General features: G+C 38.2%; 1 protein-coding gene and 1 pseudogene across 1 annotated transcript; one reads left to right on the top strand and one right to left on the bottom strand.

Moving 5' to 3' along the window:
- Window positions 1-6571: 6571 nt before the first annotated feature.
- On the top strand, window positions 6572-7501 carry LOC101646533 (olfactory receptor 7A17-like). Its single transcript, XM_004715561.2, has one exon. It carries the CDS (start codon window positions 6581-6583, stop codon window positions 7499-7501), a length of 921 nt encoding a protein of 306 aa, XP_004715618.1. The 5' UTR covers window positions 6572-6580.
- Window positions 7502-13052: 5551 nt separating this feature from the next.
- On the bottom strand, window positions 13053-13520 carry LOC101643567 (annotated as a pseudogene).
- Window positions 13521-18835: the final 5315 nt, after the last annotated feature.

Here is an 18835-nt window from a genome sequence, read left to right as displayed (position 1 = left end):
AGAGGAAGGTTGTGGGTTTCATTATTGCTATACTGTACCCTAAGTGACTCATCTCCCCACTACCCCTCTGGAAGGTATGTCCAATTGTCTAGAGATGGGCATTGGGTCTCCATCACGCGCCACCCTCATTGATGAGGATATGATATTATTAAATAAAACTTCTATATTATGCAAGAGTCACCTTATGGACATTGTGACATTTAGGCTTTTTATCTATTATGACTTGTGGAAGTGTAGACACTCACTGAGAATATCGTATCATATTATCTCCAAACACCCTGCAGACAGGGATGGCATTTCATTTACTCAGGGTCTATTTTCAATTAAATGACATAAAAGACATAGTAAAAATACACTACTGAGACTGGTGGGCCTGTATGTGAGCAGAAGTGCTTCATAAAACCCTGATATCTTGGTAAATGATGTCCTGCTGTGTTCTTAGGTGTTTGGAGAAGGAAATGCATCTCAGAGTGATCATTAGACATCACCCTGCATGCTGGAGACACACCACAATAGAGGTGCCCACCTTCTGGGAAGAAGTAGTCCAATGGGATAAAGCTGTACACGGAGCTCCATGTTGTCTCCCAAAGGGCAAACTGGCACAAGTTTGAATTTTGTTCTCTTAGCTCCAGAGAAATAAAATTCTCAGGGAATGTAAGACAAAATAATACTTCATTAGTGAGGCACAAGGGATTTCATCCACTAGAGCCAAAGGATTGTAAATACTTCCTCTACACTGACCCAGATCCACTCGATTCATCTGAGGTGATGAGAAAACACAGTTGTACCTTCTAGAAGCCTCATGAGTGGGTTCATCTCCATGCTCTTCCTGGGGTACAACCTCTACCGTTAGCAGTGGTACATGGGAGAAACAGCATTGGTGAACTCTTCTCTGGATGAGGTACAACATCATTGCAGGTGCCCGGACATTGGTGATGAGTGATGGCCCTCTCTTGTTGGTAGTATCTGTAGGCGGATCAACAGGTATAACAAATAAAAGCAAGTTTAATGGGTAAAGTCCTGATAAGTTGGAGTCCCTGGTTCTAGAGACTGATTCTGGCTACATGACAATGTCTTCTTTCTCTAGTCTGTCTTCCCCGGTGCTGGCTCTCATTCCTGCAACCTCCTTCTCCCAACAGCCTTCCTTGCTTCACTGCAGTCATGTGTCTGTTAACCTCATTCAACTAGTTGTTCACATAGTCACTCACAAACTCTTATTTAGCATTAAAGTATAGTCTGGACACAAAGAAGTAAATAGACATTTTCCCTTCTTGCAAGTGTCTTACATTCTGAGTAAGGTAGATGGTAAGTCAGCACTTATCTCAGCACTGCAATCTTACTGTAATGGATCATAATGTTGTTGCCCTTCCTGAGGAATTTTTTTTTATGAGGTCCCATTTATTTATTTTATCTTTTGCTGTTGTGCTTTTTTTTTTTAAAACATTTTATTAGGGGCTCATACAACTGTTATCCCAATCCATACACACATCAATTGTGTAAAGCGCATTTGTACATTGTTTCTCAAAACATTTTCTCTCCACTTAAACCCCCGACATTAGGTCCTCATTTTCCCCCTCCCTCCCCGCTCCCCCCTCCTTCATCAGCCCTTGATAGTTTATAAATGGGTATTTTGTCATATCTTGCCCTGTCCGACGTCTTCCTGAGGAATTTTACTGAAGGCTTCACAGAGATATTCTGGTCACACTGAGCTTTGAAGAAGGAGGCAGGACTGGAGTAATGTTCGGATTATTAAAACCATATGATGTGCATTGGAAATTTCACATAATAATTAATAACTGATGAACAATGAAACAAGGAATGGAAAGTGAAGCATGAGTGTGGACAGGTAGGCAGCAGCCATGCAACACACAACTGTATATTTTGCCTAAGGAGGGACAGCTCTGAAATTAGTGGAGAGTCAAAACAGAATTAGCAGCACAGTCTGTCTGCAGTCAGACTTGCCTTTGGAGACATTGCTCTGGTCCATGTGCAGAGCGGACGACTGCTCCTGGGAAAACCGTAGAGAGATGAAGAGTGGAAAAAGCACTGAAGAAGTGGGAGATGAGTCTGTGAGTTTTGAGTTATAATACATCCAAAATTCCTTTGAATAATATGAGGCAGCTTGACATTTTAAATTACTTTTTATTTATTTATTTAAAATTTTTAAAAAGTTGGTTATTTTTTAAACTCTTCTATAAAATTGGCATCAGAATTTGGGTTTAAGAGATGCAGAAAATGCAAGTCAAAGCTGTGATTTTTCTAGTTCAAGTAGTGAACTCTGGGTCAAGTTCACAGCTTGTTGTTTTCAAGATGTTTGCATAGCATTAATTTTAAAATTTGTACTTAACACTACTCTTTCAAAAGTTTTTCTAATACTAATTTATTGTAATGTACTTTTCTTTCTTTAACACAATTGTGGTGGGACCCAATCCAGACATCATATCATTCCATAGTTCAATCATATCAAGCCATGTTGTATATTATCTGTTTCAAAACTTTTTTTTCCTTGTTGTACTTCTTGATATCAGCTTCCTCTTATCCCTTTCCCTTGTCCCCATCTGGGTCCCCTGCCATCCCCAGCAGGAACTCTCATTCTTGTCATTGTCTCTGACCATAATTGAGAGAGAGGAATCACCTGGTTATCAGACAGAGTATTGAAGAGATGACCATAGTAGATGAAAATGATAAATTTGACTTCAATGGTCAAAATCTTGTCATTTGTCATCTCTACGTTGTGCTCGATCTGGTAGTTAGTATTTTAAAACATTTTCTATTTTTTCATATTGGGATTTATGTCTGTTGTATTTTGTCATTGTTGGTAACTCTCTTGACTCTTAGTTATGCATTTTCTTATGTTCTTTGCAATATACAACCCAGCATGGGTAAAGTTCTAGAGATAACAGGTTTAATTGTTTTATTTAATAGAAAAATTACAAATAGAGTAAAGACATTTACCATAAACCTTTCTCTTAGATGCCTATTTTCATCTCTATCCAGAATCCTGCATTTATTTGTCATAATTCCTTGGACTCCTGTGGTTGTGACAGGTACCCTGATATTTGTCCTTGTTTGATGACCATGCAAGTGTTGACGTATTGGTGAACTATTTTGCAAAATGTCTCTCACTTGGTATTTGTCTGATGTTTGTCTCATGAAAGGTTTGGAGTTATGGAGTTTAACATTTTTTAAATTAGTTTTCTTGGTTTGGGGAAGAAGACCACAAGGGTTAAGTATCAACTTCATGTATCATTTTGTCGATAGCTATAAACTGGTGTAGATCTTGATTAGCATTAAGTATATGGATCTAGTTGGGAAGGTTTTACATTTCACAGTATTGCTGATCCTTCCAATTCATGAACAGAGAATATGTATGTATTTGGTCCTCTCATTTCTCTCACTGGTATTATGTAGCTTTTGACTATGAGTTTTGTTTGCATTTTGATCTATTATTGCCATGGCTGCAGAATTTCATGTTGGTATGTTACTGTTCAATATTGTTATGTGGAAATGTATTGGTGGTTATATCTTTATTTACAAGCTATTATTTTGCTCTCCTTATCAGTTTTAGTATTTTTCTGTTTGTGGCTGTTTCTTTGGGTTTTCTACAGGGACAGTGATGTCTTCTGTGAAAAAGACAGCTTTGTTTCTTCCTTCCTAGTCTGTATGTTTTTTATTTTAAAAATTTGCGTTATTGTGTTTGTTAGGACTTGCATTAAATAAGAGTGTTAAGAGGGGATATCCTTGCCCTGTTATGAATGCAAAGGGAAAATTGTCTAAAATTTCAGCATTAAACACGACCCTAGCGTTAAGTTTCCTAGATGTACTCTTTCAAGTCAACTTTTAAAACTTTTTTCAATTTTTTTTGGGAAATTAAAATGTAAACATTAATTTTGAATGCTATTAAGTGCTTATTGTGATTTGAATTTATGATTTTTTTCTCTAGTTGATCTTTAGTTTTCTGTATTTCATTTTTTTTCTTTAGCCAGTTGATGTAGGATATTATATAAACTGATTTTCAAATTTTGTCCCACTCTCTCATTTCTGGACTGAATACAACTTAGTTCTAATGTATTATTCTTGTCATAGGTTTTGTATTCAATTAGTTAGTATTTTGTTGAAGACTTTTGCATTTATGTTCACGAGTACTATTGAGTGATAGTCTTCCTTTGTTATATATTTGTATCTGGTTTTGATATTACTCACTGCCTTTGAAACTATAGAGACCCTATAGGACAGAGTATAACTGTCCCCATGAGTTTCCAAGACTTTTACTGTTGATGGAGCAGAAGCCTCATCTTTCTACCAGGCAGTGGCTGGTGGGTTCAGACTGCTGCTCTTGCTGTTGCAGCTTAGTGATAATCCACTCTCCCACCAGGACTCCTGGTTTGATATTAGGACACAGCTGGCTTCACAGAATGAGTTAGGAAATATTCTCTCTGCTCTTGCTTTCTGAAAGAGATCATAGAGAATTTATATTATCACTATCTTTTGAAAGCTTGTAGAATCCACTAGCATTTCATTAGTATATTAAACAATCACTGCGTTTAATATCAAAATGCCTCCTAAACGCACAGAATTTTGGAAAAAGAATGAAAAGAAGTTCTATTTTAAAATTCTCTTCCATTTACTATAGATGACTATTTCAATTAATTACTAATATTTGAATACTATATTCATAATATGAGCATAGGGATTCATTTAAATCATATATACTAAAATATTTATCTAGTTGGGTGATTCCACTAGTTTTACTTTTCTGGATATTGTGAAGTTTAGAAGTAGGTAATATAACCTTCCTTTCTCTGATTCTTACATAGTTTATAATAATCTCCTCTCATCCCCTGTTATCTCCTTCATTCCTTCCTTCCTCTCAGTAGACTGTTTTTCTATCACAAGGCAGAAAATGGCCAAAAATAAAATCTCTGCCCAAGGGATTACTAGTCTTGAAATACCCAAAGACGTGGTTTTGGATTACTGACTCTGAACTCAGTTCTCACAGGAGAGTGAAATTGACTTTTTTTTCAGTGCATTTTTGTTGTTGAATTGGCTCAGCCTCCATAACACACCATCATAAATTAATGTGGAGAGAGTAGGAGCAGTGAGTAAATGAGATACAAGTTGAGCAGATACTTTAAGCTGCCATCTACAACCCGAAAGGTAAATAATATAACACCTAGAAATTGAGGGAAGGGTAACTTTTGTGGAAGGTTGAATTATGTACCATTCACATACATTATATTAGTATATACAAATAACACTACTTTGTATCACTTAACAATATTGATGTCAGCTGTCAAGAAGTAAATTACAAGTCTGAATGAATCCACATGTGCAGAGTAGAACTGTGTGTTAGGATTTTCAAGGCGATGACCTTTGGGAAGCAGATCACCCAGCTTGCCTTTAGATTCCTCTGTGTTGATTGTAAGTGCCAAACTTTTAGCTAGTAGTCTAGTACTTGCTCATTTCCACCACCTAGTGGCTCAATAAAATACAATAGGATATGATATAATGTGGTGTATTATAATAATACATATAACAATTATAAATGACGTGTAAGTTCTTTATCATGGAGTCTTTTACAATCTCATAACCATCTGATCCCATATCCTCATCACTTTAACTACAGCTTCAGTCCAGATTCCTTTTTGCACATCACTTACACCACTCATCTTGTTGTCAGAGGGTGTGAGGAATACTCCTGTGTCAGGGGTGTAGCACAGGCTCTATCTCTGTACAATGTGTTCTTCTCATGACTAGCATCCTAACTACAATCAGATTTCCTGCTGTAAGCTTGTTTATCACAAGTGATTATACTAAGAAGCATTTGTTTTTACTTTATAACTTGCATACGTCTTACCATGAATTATGTTGTTTACAGACCTGACCAGAATTCAAGAAATCACACACATTCTGATTTAACTCGTCCACTGCAATTCCCTAATGCACCATAACTTATCCTGCTGCCTCTTTGTGTTTCCTGTTTCCATTCCTCCTTCTTCCATAACCCTCTGAATTTTGTTCCTGGGCAAATGCTGCCTCTTGAACTTACAGAGTTGATAATTGGTAGGTGGAGGAGAGTTCTGGTCCAGACATGACTGCTGTTTGCATGCTCCAGGAGTCCATTGGACCAATGGTTTCCATGTGTCTTTCAACTGCCATCACTCTTCCTACCTCTGTAAGGGAAGAGACTAATAGTTGCATCTTCTGATGTTCACATCAAATAAGGGTAAATTTAAAAAAAATTTTAACTGAAGTTCCCACAACTTTCAAGAATACTTGGCATAAAATATTTGGTCAAACATATTTGTTGAATGAACAATCAAAGTCTTAAGGAATTTGTAGAGAAATATAATGTTTTATGGAAAAGATGGTATTAGAAGAAAGGACAACTAGGCAGTTTCAGCATCAAAGTGAATATTGAGCACATGAGAGTCAAGAACAAGAGATACACAGAAATGAACAGGGATTAATTAATGAATTGTTTAAATTATAAATGAAATTATATACCATAAACTGTTGTTAACAATTTTTGCCATGGTTGCAATGCTCTTTTCTTTTGCCAATTAGTTTCAGCAGCTACATGGAACCAGGAAACCAAACTCAGTTTCCAAAATTCATCCTTCTGGGGCTTTCTGAAGAGATAGAGCTGCAGCCCCTCCTCTTTGGACTGTTCCTCTCCATGTACCTGGTCACCTTCACTGGGAACATGCTCATCATCCTGGCCATCACCACAGACTCCCACCTCCACACACCCATGTACTTCTTCCTCTCTAACCTTTCCTTTGCTGACATCTGTTTCACCTCCACCACGGTCCCAAAGATGCTGATGAACATCCAGATGCAGACCAAAAGAATTACATATGAAGACTGCATCACGCAGATGTATTTTTTCATGCTTTTTGGGGCCTTAGACAACTTCCTATTGGCAGTGATGGCCTATGATCGGTTTGTGGCCATCTGTCACCCACTGCACTACATGGTCATCATGAACCCAAGATCCTGTGGCCTCTTGCTTCTGGCCACCTGGGTATTGGCTCTTGTGGACTCTCTATTAAATGGTTTGATGGCTTTGCGACTGTCTTTTTGTACAGAATCAGAAATCTCCCATTTTTTCTGTGAACTTAATCAGGTCATCCAACTTGCTTGTTCGGACACCTTCCTCAATGACTTAGTCATGTATTTAGCAACTGGATTTCTGGGTGTTGTTCCACTCTCTGGAATCCTTTTCTCTTACACAAAGATTGTGTCCTCCATATTGAAAATTTCATCAGCTGGGGGCAAATATAAAGCCTTTTCCACTTGTGGGTCTCACCTCTCTGTGGTTTCCTTGTTCTATGGCACAGGTCTTGGGGTGTATCTTAGTTCTGCTGCTATTGAAAGCTCCAGGGCTACTGCAATCACCTCAGTAATGTACACTGTAGCCACACCCATGCTGAATCCCTTTATCTACAGTCTTAGAAACAAGGACATAAAGCAAGCCCTAAGAAAACCTTTCAGCTGAGAAACATCCTATATCACAGAAACACATCCTTAAGTTTAGAGAGCTTCTTTTTAAAAGCAAAATTCAAAATAATAAAAATCTGTATTATACTTTCCTCAGTTCTTTATGTGCTTATGTACATAATCAATCTTCTTAATATTTATGAAAAATTGAAGACATGATATTAAATAACTTCTTGTGTATTTAAAAAATATATTTACATTAACCAAATCTTCCCTTCAACTGGCAATTCTTTCAGGGTTCTTCAGCTTTCATTAGGAAATAGATTTTTCATTACTAGCCATAGAGGAATAGCATGCAATTATCACAAAGGACCAGTGCTCATTATTATCCTGACCCATTAAAACCATTAAAACATTTTTCTTGTGATTACATCTGTCATGAAACCTTCAACCCATCTGGGTTATTTTCTTTATACCAAAATCTTGCTGAATATCTTGAGCATGAAGTTTGTAAACTTGTTCTTATTAAATTATTCAAAGCACTGGTGTTATGTTCAAATATTGGAAATGTCTTCCAGAACCACACTGAAAACCAGATCAGCTAAGCATGTTGATACCTCTTGTATCATCAAAAAGGTGGTAGAATCAAGAAGTCTGAAGTTATTGACTTCCTATACGTGATTAATCTTCTGCTATCCAGATAGTAGGCATTTTTGTTGTAATTTTTAGTTCAAGACCATTAGTTTCAAGACCTCTCCAGACCCCCATTTGTTTAGCAAAGGTATGCATATCCCTTCTTGGCTTCAATGATACTACTAGAACTTTGCCTTTATTGTTTCAAAAGAACCCAGTGCTCTCCAATTATGCTTGACTACAAAACTATCTTCACCTAACATCTGCCTCATTTTTGCCCTTGAGTTTCTCACTGCAATCTGGTCAGCATCTCAAATAATTACATGGGAAACTGTTGGTTTTCATGATCCTGGAAAATACAGTGCTCTGTAGTTTCTCTGCACACAGGAAGCAGCTCTGTTGGATTAAGTTTTTAGCTACTTGAAAGGTTGTATTTTCAATCCTATTCACTGCTCAGAGGGAGAAAGATGAGACAATATGTTACCATTAAGATGGATAGGGGGATAAACAAGCTGGAAGAGAGAACAACAGGATGGCAGTTCCGGGTGGGCATGGGAGAAGGGGAGGCAGGGGAAAGGAAGTGGGTGTTAACAAATCCAGGAAAAAGGGAACAACAAGTGATCCAACATCAGTGGCTAGGAGGGTGTAGGAGGTCTGGCAGGGCTGGATCAAGGACAATGTAACTGAGAGGAAATCCTGAAACCCAAATAAAAGCTGAACATGATAGTGGGACAAGAGGAAAGTACAAAGAAATAGAGGAAAGAACTAGAGACGAAGGACATTTATAGAGATCTAAATACAGGTATATACAGATGCAAATAGATTTATATACAATGAGGGGGAAAGAGATCTATGTACATATATTTATAGGTTTAGTATTAAGGAAACAGATGGACAGTGGGACCCTACTCAAGTACTCCCTCAATACAAGAACACTTTGTTTTAACAATTCGGCAGTCTGAGATGCTCACCTTCCTGGCACGATCGCTAAAGACAACGGGTGCATAAGCAAATGTTTTTCTGTTGTCCATCCTCCAGGGAGGGGATTGTATGTAGATCAATGTGATTGGTTCCCCCTCTCTCCCCCACCTTTCCCTTACCCTCCTGGTATCATTACTCTCATTATTGGTCGTGAAGGGTTTATCTGTCCTGGATTCCCTGTGTTTCCAGCTCTTATGTGTACCAGTGTAAGGTAGAATTGAGAAACATGATAGTAGCCAGAGGAAGCATTAAAAAACTAGAGGAAAGTTGTATGTTTCATCAGTGCTATACTGTACGCTGACTGACTCATCTCATCCCTACAACCTTTATGTAAGGGGATGTCCATTTGCCTACAAATGTTCTTTGGGTCTCCACTCCATACTCCTCCTCATTCACAATCATATGATTTTTCATTCTTTGGTGCCTGATGCCTGATCCTATGGACACTTCATGATCACACAGGTTGGTGTGCTTCTTCCATGTGGGATTTGTTTGCTTCTCAGCTAGTTGGGTGCTTGTTTATCTTCATGCCTTTAAGACTTCAGAAGCTGTATCTTTTGGTACCCGGGAATCATCAGCTTTCTTCACCACATTTGCTTATGCACCTGTTTTGTTTTCAGCGATCATGTCAGGAAGGTGTGAATCATGGAATGCCAAGTGAAAAGAACAAAGTGTTCTTGCACTGAGGGGAGTACTTGAGTAGAGGCCCAATGTCCATCTGCTGCCTTAATACTAAACATATGCACATTGGTCTATTTACCGATCATCACATATAAATATATTTACATATATACATGCCTGTATTTAGACATCTATAAATGCTCTTTTTCTACTATGGGCAGAGGGTGGGGGAGAGAGGGTAAAAATGAGGAGCTGGTACCAAGGGCTCAAGTAGAAAGAAAATGTTTTGAGAATGATGATGGCAACAAATTTAAAAATGTGCTTGACACATGGACGTATGTATCGATTGTGATAAGAGTTGTGTGGGCTCCCAATGAAATGATTTATATATAAAAAAATAGAGCTTTGTGAACCCTATCACACAGTTCAGTCCAATGAGTGAGACTCACTTTATAGCTGGGTAGTGAGTAGGTCAGACAGGAATGCTGAGTGCCACCCACTCTGTTCCTCCATGAAAAATGTAGACTCAATTTAAAACCCACTGCTATGGTGTACAGCTCAAAGTACACATAGTGATGAATAACTGCCTCAAAGCATGTCTGAAGCTGTACATCATTACAGAGGCAGACTGTCACATTTTCAACCACGGAGCAGGTAGGAGATTTGAATCTCCAGTTTTGGTTAGCAGCCTAGCACTTTAATCAGGAGACTGCCAAACTTCCTTACATCGTGAGTGAACTAGTTGATTGTATCCAAACTTCCTTCAGATTTTTTCATATAAAAAAATCATTTTATTGGGGGCTCTTACAGCTTTTATCAAAATGCATACATGCATTCATTGTGTCAAGCACATTTGTACATATGTTGCCATCATAATTTTCAAAACATATCTTTCTTCATGAGCCCTTGGTATCAGCTTATTTCCCCACTCCCTTCTGAAATCTTGTTAATTTATAATCTTTTTTATATGTCTTACACCGAACACTGTCTCCCTTCACCTACTTTTCTGTTGTCCATTCCCATGCATGGGGATTATATGTAGATCATTGAGATCGGTTCCTCCTATTTCCCCCACCTTACCCTTACCCTCCTAGTATCACTACTCTCATTATTGGTCCTGAGGGTTTTACCTCTTCTGCATTCCCTATGTTTTGAGCTCTTAGCTGTACCAGTGTACATGCTCTGGTCTAGCCGGATTTATAAGGTTGAATTGGGGTCATGATAGTGGGGAGGGAAGCATTAAAGAACTAGAGGAAAGTTGTATGTTTCATCGGTGCTATACTGCACCCTGACTGGATAGTGTCTTCTTTGTGACTTTTCTGTAAGGCATTGTCCAATTGTCTACAGATTGGTTTTGTTTCTCAGCTCCGTGTTACCCCTCATTTCCATGTTTCCATTCTAATATATACAATTAGTTCATCATTTCTTTAAAATGGATGCTTTTTTGAGCATGAACTATTTGATAAAAACAAACAAACCCCAAACTAAAAACCTCACTGCCATGGAGTCAATACCAGCTCAGCAGATCTATAGGACAGGATGAAACTGCCTCTGTGGGGTCTCAAACCTGGAATTCTCTACTGGAGTAGAAAGTCCCATCTTTCTCCTGTGGAGCAGCTGGTGGTTTCAAACAGCTCACCTTGAGGAGCACAGTCCAACTCTGCCACATATTCTTAGATATTCCCTTTTTAGGACAAATAATACTGTGGTAAAATATATAATTTAAAATCAACCATTTAAAACATTGTGAAAACCACTCCTTGTGATTACATCAAGTCTTGCAGAGTGGATCATCAGTTTATTTCCACTCATCCATTTCTAATCTCTTAATGTACTTGCTGTCACTTCTGTCATTTGCTCCATGCCTTCCCATTTCTACTCCTCCTTTGCGAGCCCTTACTTTAGGATCTTAAATTGTTAGCTATTCTAATATGGGGCGAGTTTTATTCCAGTTCTTATGGGTCACTAAGGAATATAATCTTGGTGGTATCACCAGTGTCTATCCAACCAATAGCCTTATAATTTTGAGTTCTGTTCCACACTCTAGTTCCATTTCTATAGTAATTTGCATAATGTATAATTTATGTAAGTACCTTATATACTGGGCATTTTCAGAGGAGTTGGCGTTGGTGTCAGGAAACCATCCTACACTCAAGATCATGGAGACGAATGTGTCTATGGTCCCTGGGTCCACTCGTCTGTTTCCATGTGTTTTTTAATTTCCATCTCTTTTATTTTCTCCAAGGGAAAGAGACAAATATTTGCACATTATATGACTGCTTATGAGCATTTAAGATTCCAGCTGCTAAGTACCAAATCAGAAAACAGAGCAATGTCCTTGCTCACTCTCCTCTGCCAGTTGACCTTGGAGAGTCCAAGACGATGGTTCTGATCCCCCAGGCTCAGGGGCTCCCTTCCTCAAGGTGCTTGTTTATGCCTAAGAGCTTTTTAAAATTTACTCCTTTCATGTCCTTATATGTTTCATCAAAGAAGGAAAGTCTTTTTCCACCCAGAGAATCCCCCCTTCTAGGAATGAAAGTTAAAGGGAGTCCGAGCTTGGTGTGTTCATGATGTAATCACCGGACTCAGTTACGGAGTGGAAGTAGGGGAATGCAGCAATGAAAACAAGGGCTGATTTGGGCATACTCCATTGTTACCTGTTGATGTGGTCCACAGACATTATAGATGAGAGAGGTTAACAGCGAGATATTAGAGGAGGACTGGCTGGTTGGAAGTTTAAAAAGTATATTACATATTTATAGATATATTTGTAACAATGGTAAATACACTTAAATCCATATTTGTGTCAAACCTATAGGTATTCATGGTACACTCCAAGACTCCCAGACCATTCAACAAGCACCCATATTTCACTACTACTTCAGAGGGTATATTAATGTAAAGGAGGAAATGAATTTCTGGTAACTGAACATGCTCTACTAATATAACAACCAAAGTTGACAAATGGTAGTCTTGTCCATACTTTAAAAAATTACGATTCCATTAAAATCAATTGGAATTTTTCACTTATACTGGATTTTTAGTCAACCATTCCAGGAAAATGTTGGCTCACCAGTAACGCATTACCCATTTCTTCTAAACGCTGGCCTATGATATTATTCTAAAAGTGTCATGTGTTCATGTCACCATCTATCTCAACAGAAGAGTATATGGTGGCAGGAAAGTTTTCTCCATAATCTTAATTTCGCATAATAACCTACTTTTTAATTATTAATACAGTATTTATTTGTCTTCCCTCTGTCAAACCCTGAGCCAATTTTTTCCCCTGGGATGCCTGGGGAGGTGCAGGGAAAGCAACATATAGGGCAGACGAGACGTGGGACAGAGAACTATGGGAGGTGAAGAAGGCTCCTTCACATGGCGAGGAGGATGAGGAAGGCCACCATCAGGCAGAAAAGCCCCATGGCCTCCGAGAGGGCAAAACCCAGGATGGCGTAGGAGAAGAGCTGCTGCTTCAGAGAAGGGGTCCTGGCATCACCAAGGACGAGGCTCCCAAACACAGTCCCAATGCCAGCTCCAGAGCCTGCCACTCCAACTATGACAGCCCCGGCCCCAATGAAGTTGGCGGTTGTGTCAATGTCCTTTGAGACGGTGCTGGTTTGGAAGCTGCGACGATGGATAAGTGAGGTCTGGGAACATGGGGCTGTCAAGCTGCTGAAGAGCTCTTCTCAGTGTCTCAGGCCGTTTCTGCACCAACACAGACATGGTTGGCTCAGCAGCTGGGAGGTGCTCCTGACCAGGGAAGGGGTGGAGACGAATTTGGCGCAGGTGTACATTTTTAGGGGATGAGGGGCAGTAGCAGGCGAGCTGCTCCTAGTGCAGAGAAGGGGGATACTTACAGCTCTTATCAGAATCCATCCATCCATCCATTGTGTCAAGCTCATCTGCACATTGTTGCCATCATTATTTTAGAAACATTTTCTTTCTACTTAAGCCTTTGATATCACCTCCTCATCCCCCCACCTCCTCCTTCATGAATCCTCCTCAGAAAGATTTCCCTCTTCTCTCCTCACGTCTTCAACTAGAATGGATCCTTCTGCAATACCTCTTTCCATTCACAGAACAGAAAGCTACCAGATGGACAGATTCCCTTTCAGATAACACTTAGCATGTCACAGGTGTCATGGATTTGAATTAGCAAATCATTCTCATAAATAATAATGTAACCCTATGAATATATTTCTATGGTATGTGAAATGTTACTATCTTATATTATTATCATTATATTATATGATATTATGAAATAACATTTCAATATTATGCATGAACCATCTTATGGACATTGTGACATTTAGGCTTTTTATGTATTATGACCCGTAGATGTGTAGACACTCACTGAGAACATCCTATCATCTTATCTTCCAACACCCTACCTACAGGGATGGCATTCCATTTACTCGGGGTCTGTTGTCAATTAATTGAATTAAAAGATATAGTAAAAATCCAGTAGTTATGTGGTGGGGCTGTGTGTGATCAGAAGTGCTTAAAAAAAGCCTGGCATCTTGGTAAATGATGTCCAGCTGTGTTAATAGGTCTTTGGAGAAGGAAATGCATCTCAGAGTGATCATTAGACATTATGCTGCATGCTGGAGACACACCACACTAGAGGTGACCACCTTCTGGGAAGAAGCAGTCCAATGGGATAAAACTGTACACGGAGCTCCACCTTGTCTCTCAAGGGTCAAGCTGGCACACATTTGAGTTTTCTTCTCTTAGCTCCAGAGAAATAAATTTCCCAGGGAATGTAGGACTAAAGAATACTTCATTAATGAGGCACAAGGGATTTCATCCACTAGAGCCAGAGAATTGTTAATATTTCCTCTACACTGACTCAGATGTACTTGATACCTCTAAGGTGATGAGAAAACACAGTTGTACTTTCTAGAAGCCACATGAGTGGGTTCATGCTCATGTTCTTCCTGAGGGTATAACCTCTAACTTTAGCAGTGGTACATGAGAGAAACAGCACTGGTGAAGTCTGCTCTGGATGAGGTACACCACCATTGCAGGTGCCCTGAGATTAGTGATGGGTGATGGTCCTCTCTTATTGGTAGTATCTGTAGGCGGATCAACAGGTATAACAAATAAAGGCAAGTTTAATGGGTAAAGTCCTGATAAGTTAGAGTCCCTGGTTCTAGAGACTGATTCTGGCTACATGAAAATGTCTTCTTTCTCTAGTCTGTCTTCCCCGGTGCTGGCTCTCATTCCTGCAACCTCCTTCTCTCAACAGCCTTCCTTGCTTCCCTGCAGTCACGTGACTGTTAACCTCATTCAACTAGTTGTTCACATAGTCACTCACAGAACTCTTATTTAGCACTAAGTTATAGTCTGGATACAAAGAAATGAGTAGACATTTTCCCTTCTTGCAAGTATCTTACATTCTACGTAACAGACGGTAAGTGTGTGCTTATCCCGGGGCTGCAATCCTACTGAAATGGATCATAATGTTTTGTCTTCTCTGGGGACTTTTAGTGAAGGTTTCACAGAGAGACGATGGTCACACTGAGCTTTGAAGGAGGAGACAGGTAGGCAGTGATGTTGGGATTATTAAAACCATACGGTGTGCTTTGGAAATTGCACATGATAATGAATAACTGATGAACAATGAAAGCAAGGAATGGAAAGTGAAGCATGAGTGTGGACAGGTAGGCAGCAGCCATGTAACACACAGCTGTGTATTTTGCCTAAGGATGGACACTCTGAAATTAGCGGAGAGTCAAGGCAGAACTAGTGGCACAATCTGTCTGCAGTCAGACTTGCTTTTGGAGACATTGCTCTGGTCCATGTGCAGAGCAGACGACCGCTCCTGTGAAAACCATAGAGAGGTGAAGAGTTGAAAAAGCACAGTAGAAGTGGGAGATGAATCTGTGACGTTTTGAGTTATACTACATCCAAAAATCGACCGAGTAATATGAGGCAACTTGGCATTTTAAACTATTTATGTATTTAAAAAATTTAAAAAGTTATTTATTTTTTAGACTCTTCCATAAAATTGGCATCAGAATTTGGGTTTAAGAGATACAGAATATACCAGTTAAAGTTGTGAATTCATTAGTCCAAGGCAGGTAGTGAACTCTGGGTCAAGTTCACAGTTTGTTGTTTTCAAGGTATTGGCATAGGACTAATTTTAAAATTTCTACTTAAGGACTAATTTTAAAATTTCTACTTAACTTTACTGTTTCAACTGTTTTTCAAATACTAATTTATTTTAATGCATTTTTCTTTCTTTTAAAATCAACTGTGTTAGGGCCCAGTCCAGATATCATACCATTCCATAGTTCAATGATATCAAGCAATGATGTACACCATCAGTTTCAAAACATATTTTTTCCTTCTTGTACTTCTTGAAATCAGCTCCCGCTTATCCTTTACCCTGCCCTCATCTGGGTCCCCTGCCACCCCCAGCAGGAACTCTCATTCTCGTTATTTTCTCAGACTATAATTGAGAGATAGGAATCACCTGGCTATCCAACAGAGTATAGTAGAGATGACCATAGGAGATGAAAATGATAAAGTTGACTTCAATGGTTAAAATCTTGTCATTTGGTCTCTCTACTTAGTGCTCGATCTGACTGTTCATATTTTTAATTTTTTTTCCATTTTTTAATAATGGAATTTATCTCTGTTGTATTTTGTCATTGTTGGTAATTCTCTTGACTCTTGGATATGTGTTTTGTTTTGTTCTTTGCGACATACAACCCAGCATGGGTGAAGCTCTAGAGATAAAAGGTTTGTTTGCTTTTTTTCAATAGAAAAATCACAAATATAGTAAAGACATTTCCCATAAACCTTTCACTTAGATGCCTATTATCATCTCTATCCAGAATCCTGCACTTATTTGTCAGACTTCCTTAGCCTCGTGTGGCTGTGGCAGTTACCCTGATATTTGTCCTTGTTTGATGACCATGCAAGTGTTGACATGTGCTGCTTAACTATTTTGTAAAATGTCTCTCATTTGGTATTTGTCTGCTGTTTGTCTCATTTGGAGATTGTAGTTATGGAGTTTAAAGTTATTTTAATTTTGATTTCTTAGTTTTGGGAAGGAGATCACAAGGGTTAAGTATCAACTTCATTTATCTTTTTCTCAATAGCTATAAACTGTTTTAGAGCTTGATTAGAAGTGCATTAAGTGTATGGATATAGTTGGGAAGATTTTACATTTCACAGTATTACTAATCCTTCCAATTCATGAACAGAGAATATCCATGTATTTGGTCCTTTCATTTCTCTCACCGGTATTATGCAGTTTTTAGACCATTAATTTTGTTTGCATTTTGATCTCTTATTGCCATGGCTGCAGAATTTCATTTTGGTATGTTAATGTTCATTATTGTTATGTGGAAATATATTGATGTATATCTTTATTTATCAAGCTATCATTTTGCTCTCCTTATCAGTTTTAGTATTTTTCTGTTTGTGGCTGTTTCTTTGGGTTTTCTACAGAGACAGTGATGTCTTCTGTGAACAAAGACAGCTTTATTTCTTCCTTCCCAGTCTGTATGTTTTTATTTTTAAAATTTGCATTATTGTGTTTGTTAGGACTTGCATTTAAATAAAAGTGTTAAGAGGGGATATCCTTTCCCTGTTATGAATCCAAAGGGAAAAATGTCTAAGTTTTCATCATTAAACACGACCCTAGTGGTAAGTTTCACAGATGTACTCTATCAAGTCAACTTTTTAAACGTTTTTCAACTTTTTTGGAGGAAATTAAAATGTAAGTAATAGTTTTAAATGTTATCACAAGCTTATTGTGATTTTACCTTGATTTTTTTCTTTAGTCAATGTTTATGTCATTTTGTTTCTTTAACTAGTGTATGTAAGATGTCACCTAGACTGATTTTCAAATTTTGAGCCACTCTCTAATTGCTGGAATAAATACTACTTAATTGTAGCATTTTATTCTTGTCATATATTGTTGGATTCCATTAGTTGGTATTTTGTTGAAGAATTTTGCATTTATTGTCATGGGTAGTATTGAGTGATAGTCTTCCTTTGTTATATATTTGTATCTGTTTTGATATTACTCACTGCCTTTGAAGCTATTCTGACTCATAGAGATCCTGTAGGACAGAGTATAACTGTCCCCAGAAGTTTCCAAGACTTTTACTGTCGATGGAGCAGAAGCCTCATTTTTCTCCCAGGCAGTGGCTGGTGGTTTCAGACTGCTGACCTTGCTGTTGCAGCTTAGTGATAATCCACTCTCCCACCAGGACTCCTGGATTTGATATTAGGATACAGCTGAATTCACAGAATGAGTTAGGAAATATTCCCTCTGCTCTTGCTTTCTGAAAAAGATTATAGACAATTTATATCATTACTATTTTATTTAAAGCGTGTATAATCCACTATTATTTCACTAGTATAAGAAAACATCACCGCGTTCAATATCAAAATGACTTCTAAATGCACTGAATTTTGGTAAAGGAATTAAAAGAAGTTCTTTTTAAAAATTCTCTTCCATTTTTCCATATATGAATATTTCAATAAGTTACTAATATTTTAATATTATACTTATAGTATAAGCATAAGAATTCATTTAAATCACATATATTAAAAATATTATCTAGTTGGGTAATTCATTACTTTTACTTTTCTGGGTATTGTGGGGTTTAGAATTAGGTAACATAATGTTCCTTTCTCTGATTCTTACAAAGCTTGTATTAATCTCTGCCCCCCCCTTTTGTCCACTTCCTTCCTCTCAGTAGATTGGCTTTCCATCACGTCACAGAAGACTGCCACAATAAAATCTCTGTCCAAGGGATAACTGGTCTTGAAATACCCAAAGACATAGTGTTGGATTATCGACTCTCAACTCAGTTCACATAGTAGAGTGAGAGTGACTCTTTTTTCAGTGCATTTTTGTTGTTGAATTGGCTCAGCCTCCATAACACACCATCATAGATTATTGTGGAGAGAACGGTAAATGGGATGCAAGTTGAGTGGATACCTTAAGCTGCCAACTACAGTCCAAAAAGGGAAATACTATACCACTGAGAAATCGAGGGAAGAGTATCTTTGTGGAAGGCTGAATTATGTGCTATTTATGTACATTATATTAGTATATACAAATAACACTACACTGTATCACATAACAATATTGATGTTGTCAGCTGTCACAAAGTCAACTCCAACTCTG

The sequence above is a fragment of the Echinops telfairi genome, unplaced genomic scaffold (assembly GCF_000313985.2).
Source record: "Echinops telfairi isolate 266 unplaced genomic scaffold, ASM31398v2 ScPeMD7_30;HRSCAF=105, whole genome shotgun sequence".
Lineage (NCBI taxonomy): Eukaryota > Metazoa > Chordata > Mammalia > Afrosoricida > Tenrecidae > Echinops > Echinops telfairi.
The sequence above is the reverse complement of the archived record's forward strand: the minus strand, read 5'-3'. Positions and strand labels throughout refer to the sequence as shown.

Excerpts from the sequence above, each read along its gene's own strand:
- LOC101646533 (XM_004715561.2), top strand. The coding sequence starts at position 6,581 with ATGGAACCAGGAAACCAAACTCAGTTTCCAAAATTCATCCTTCTGGGG.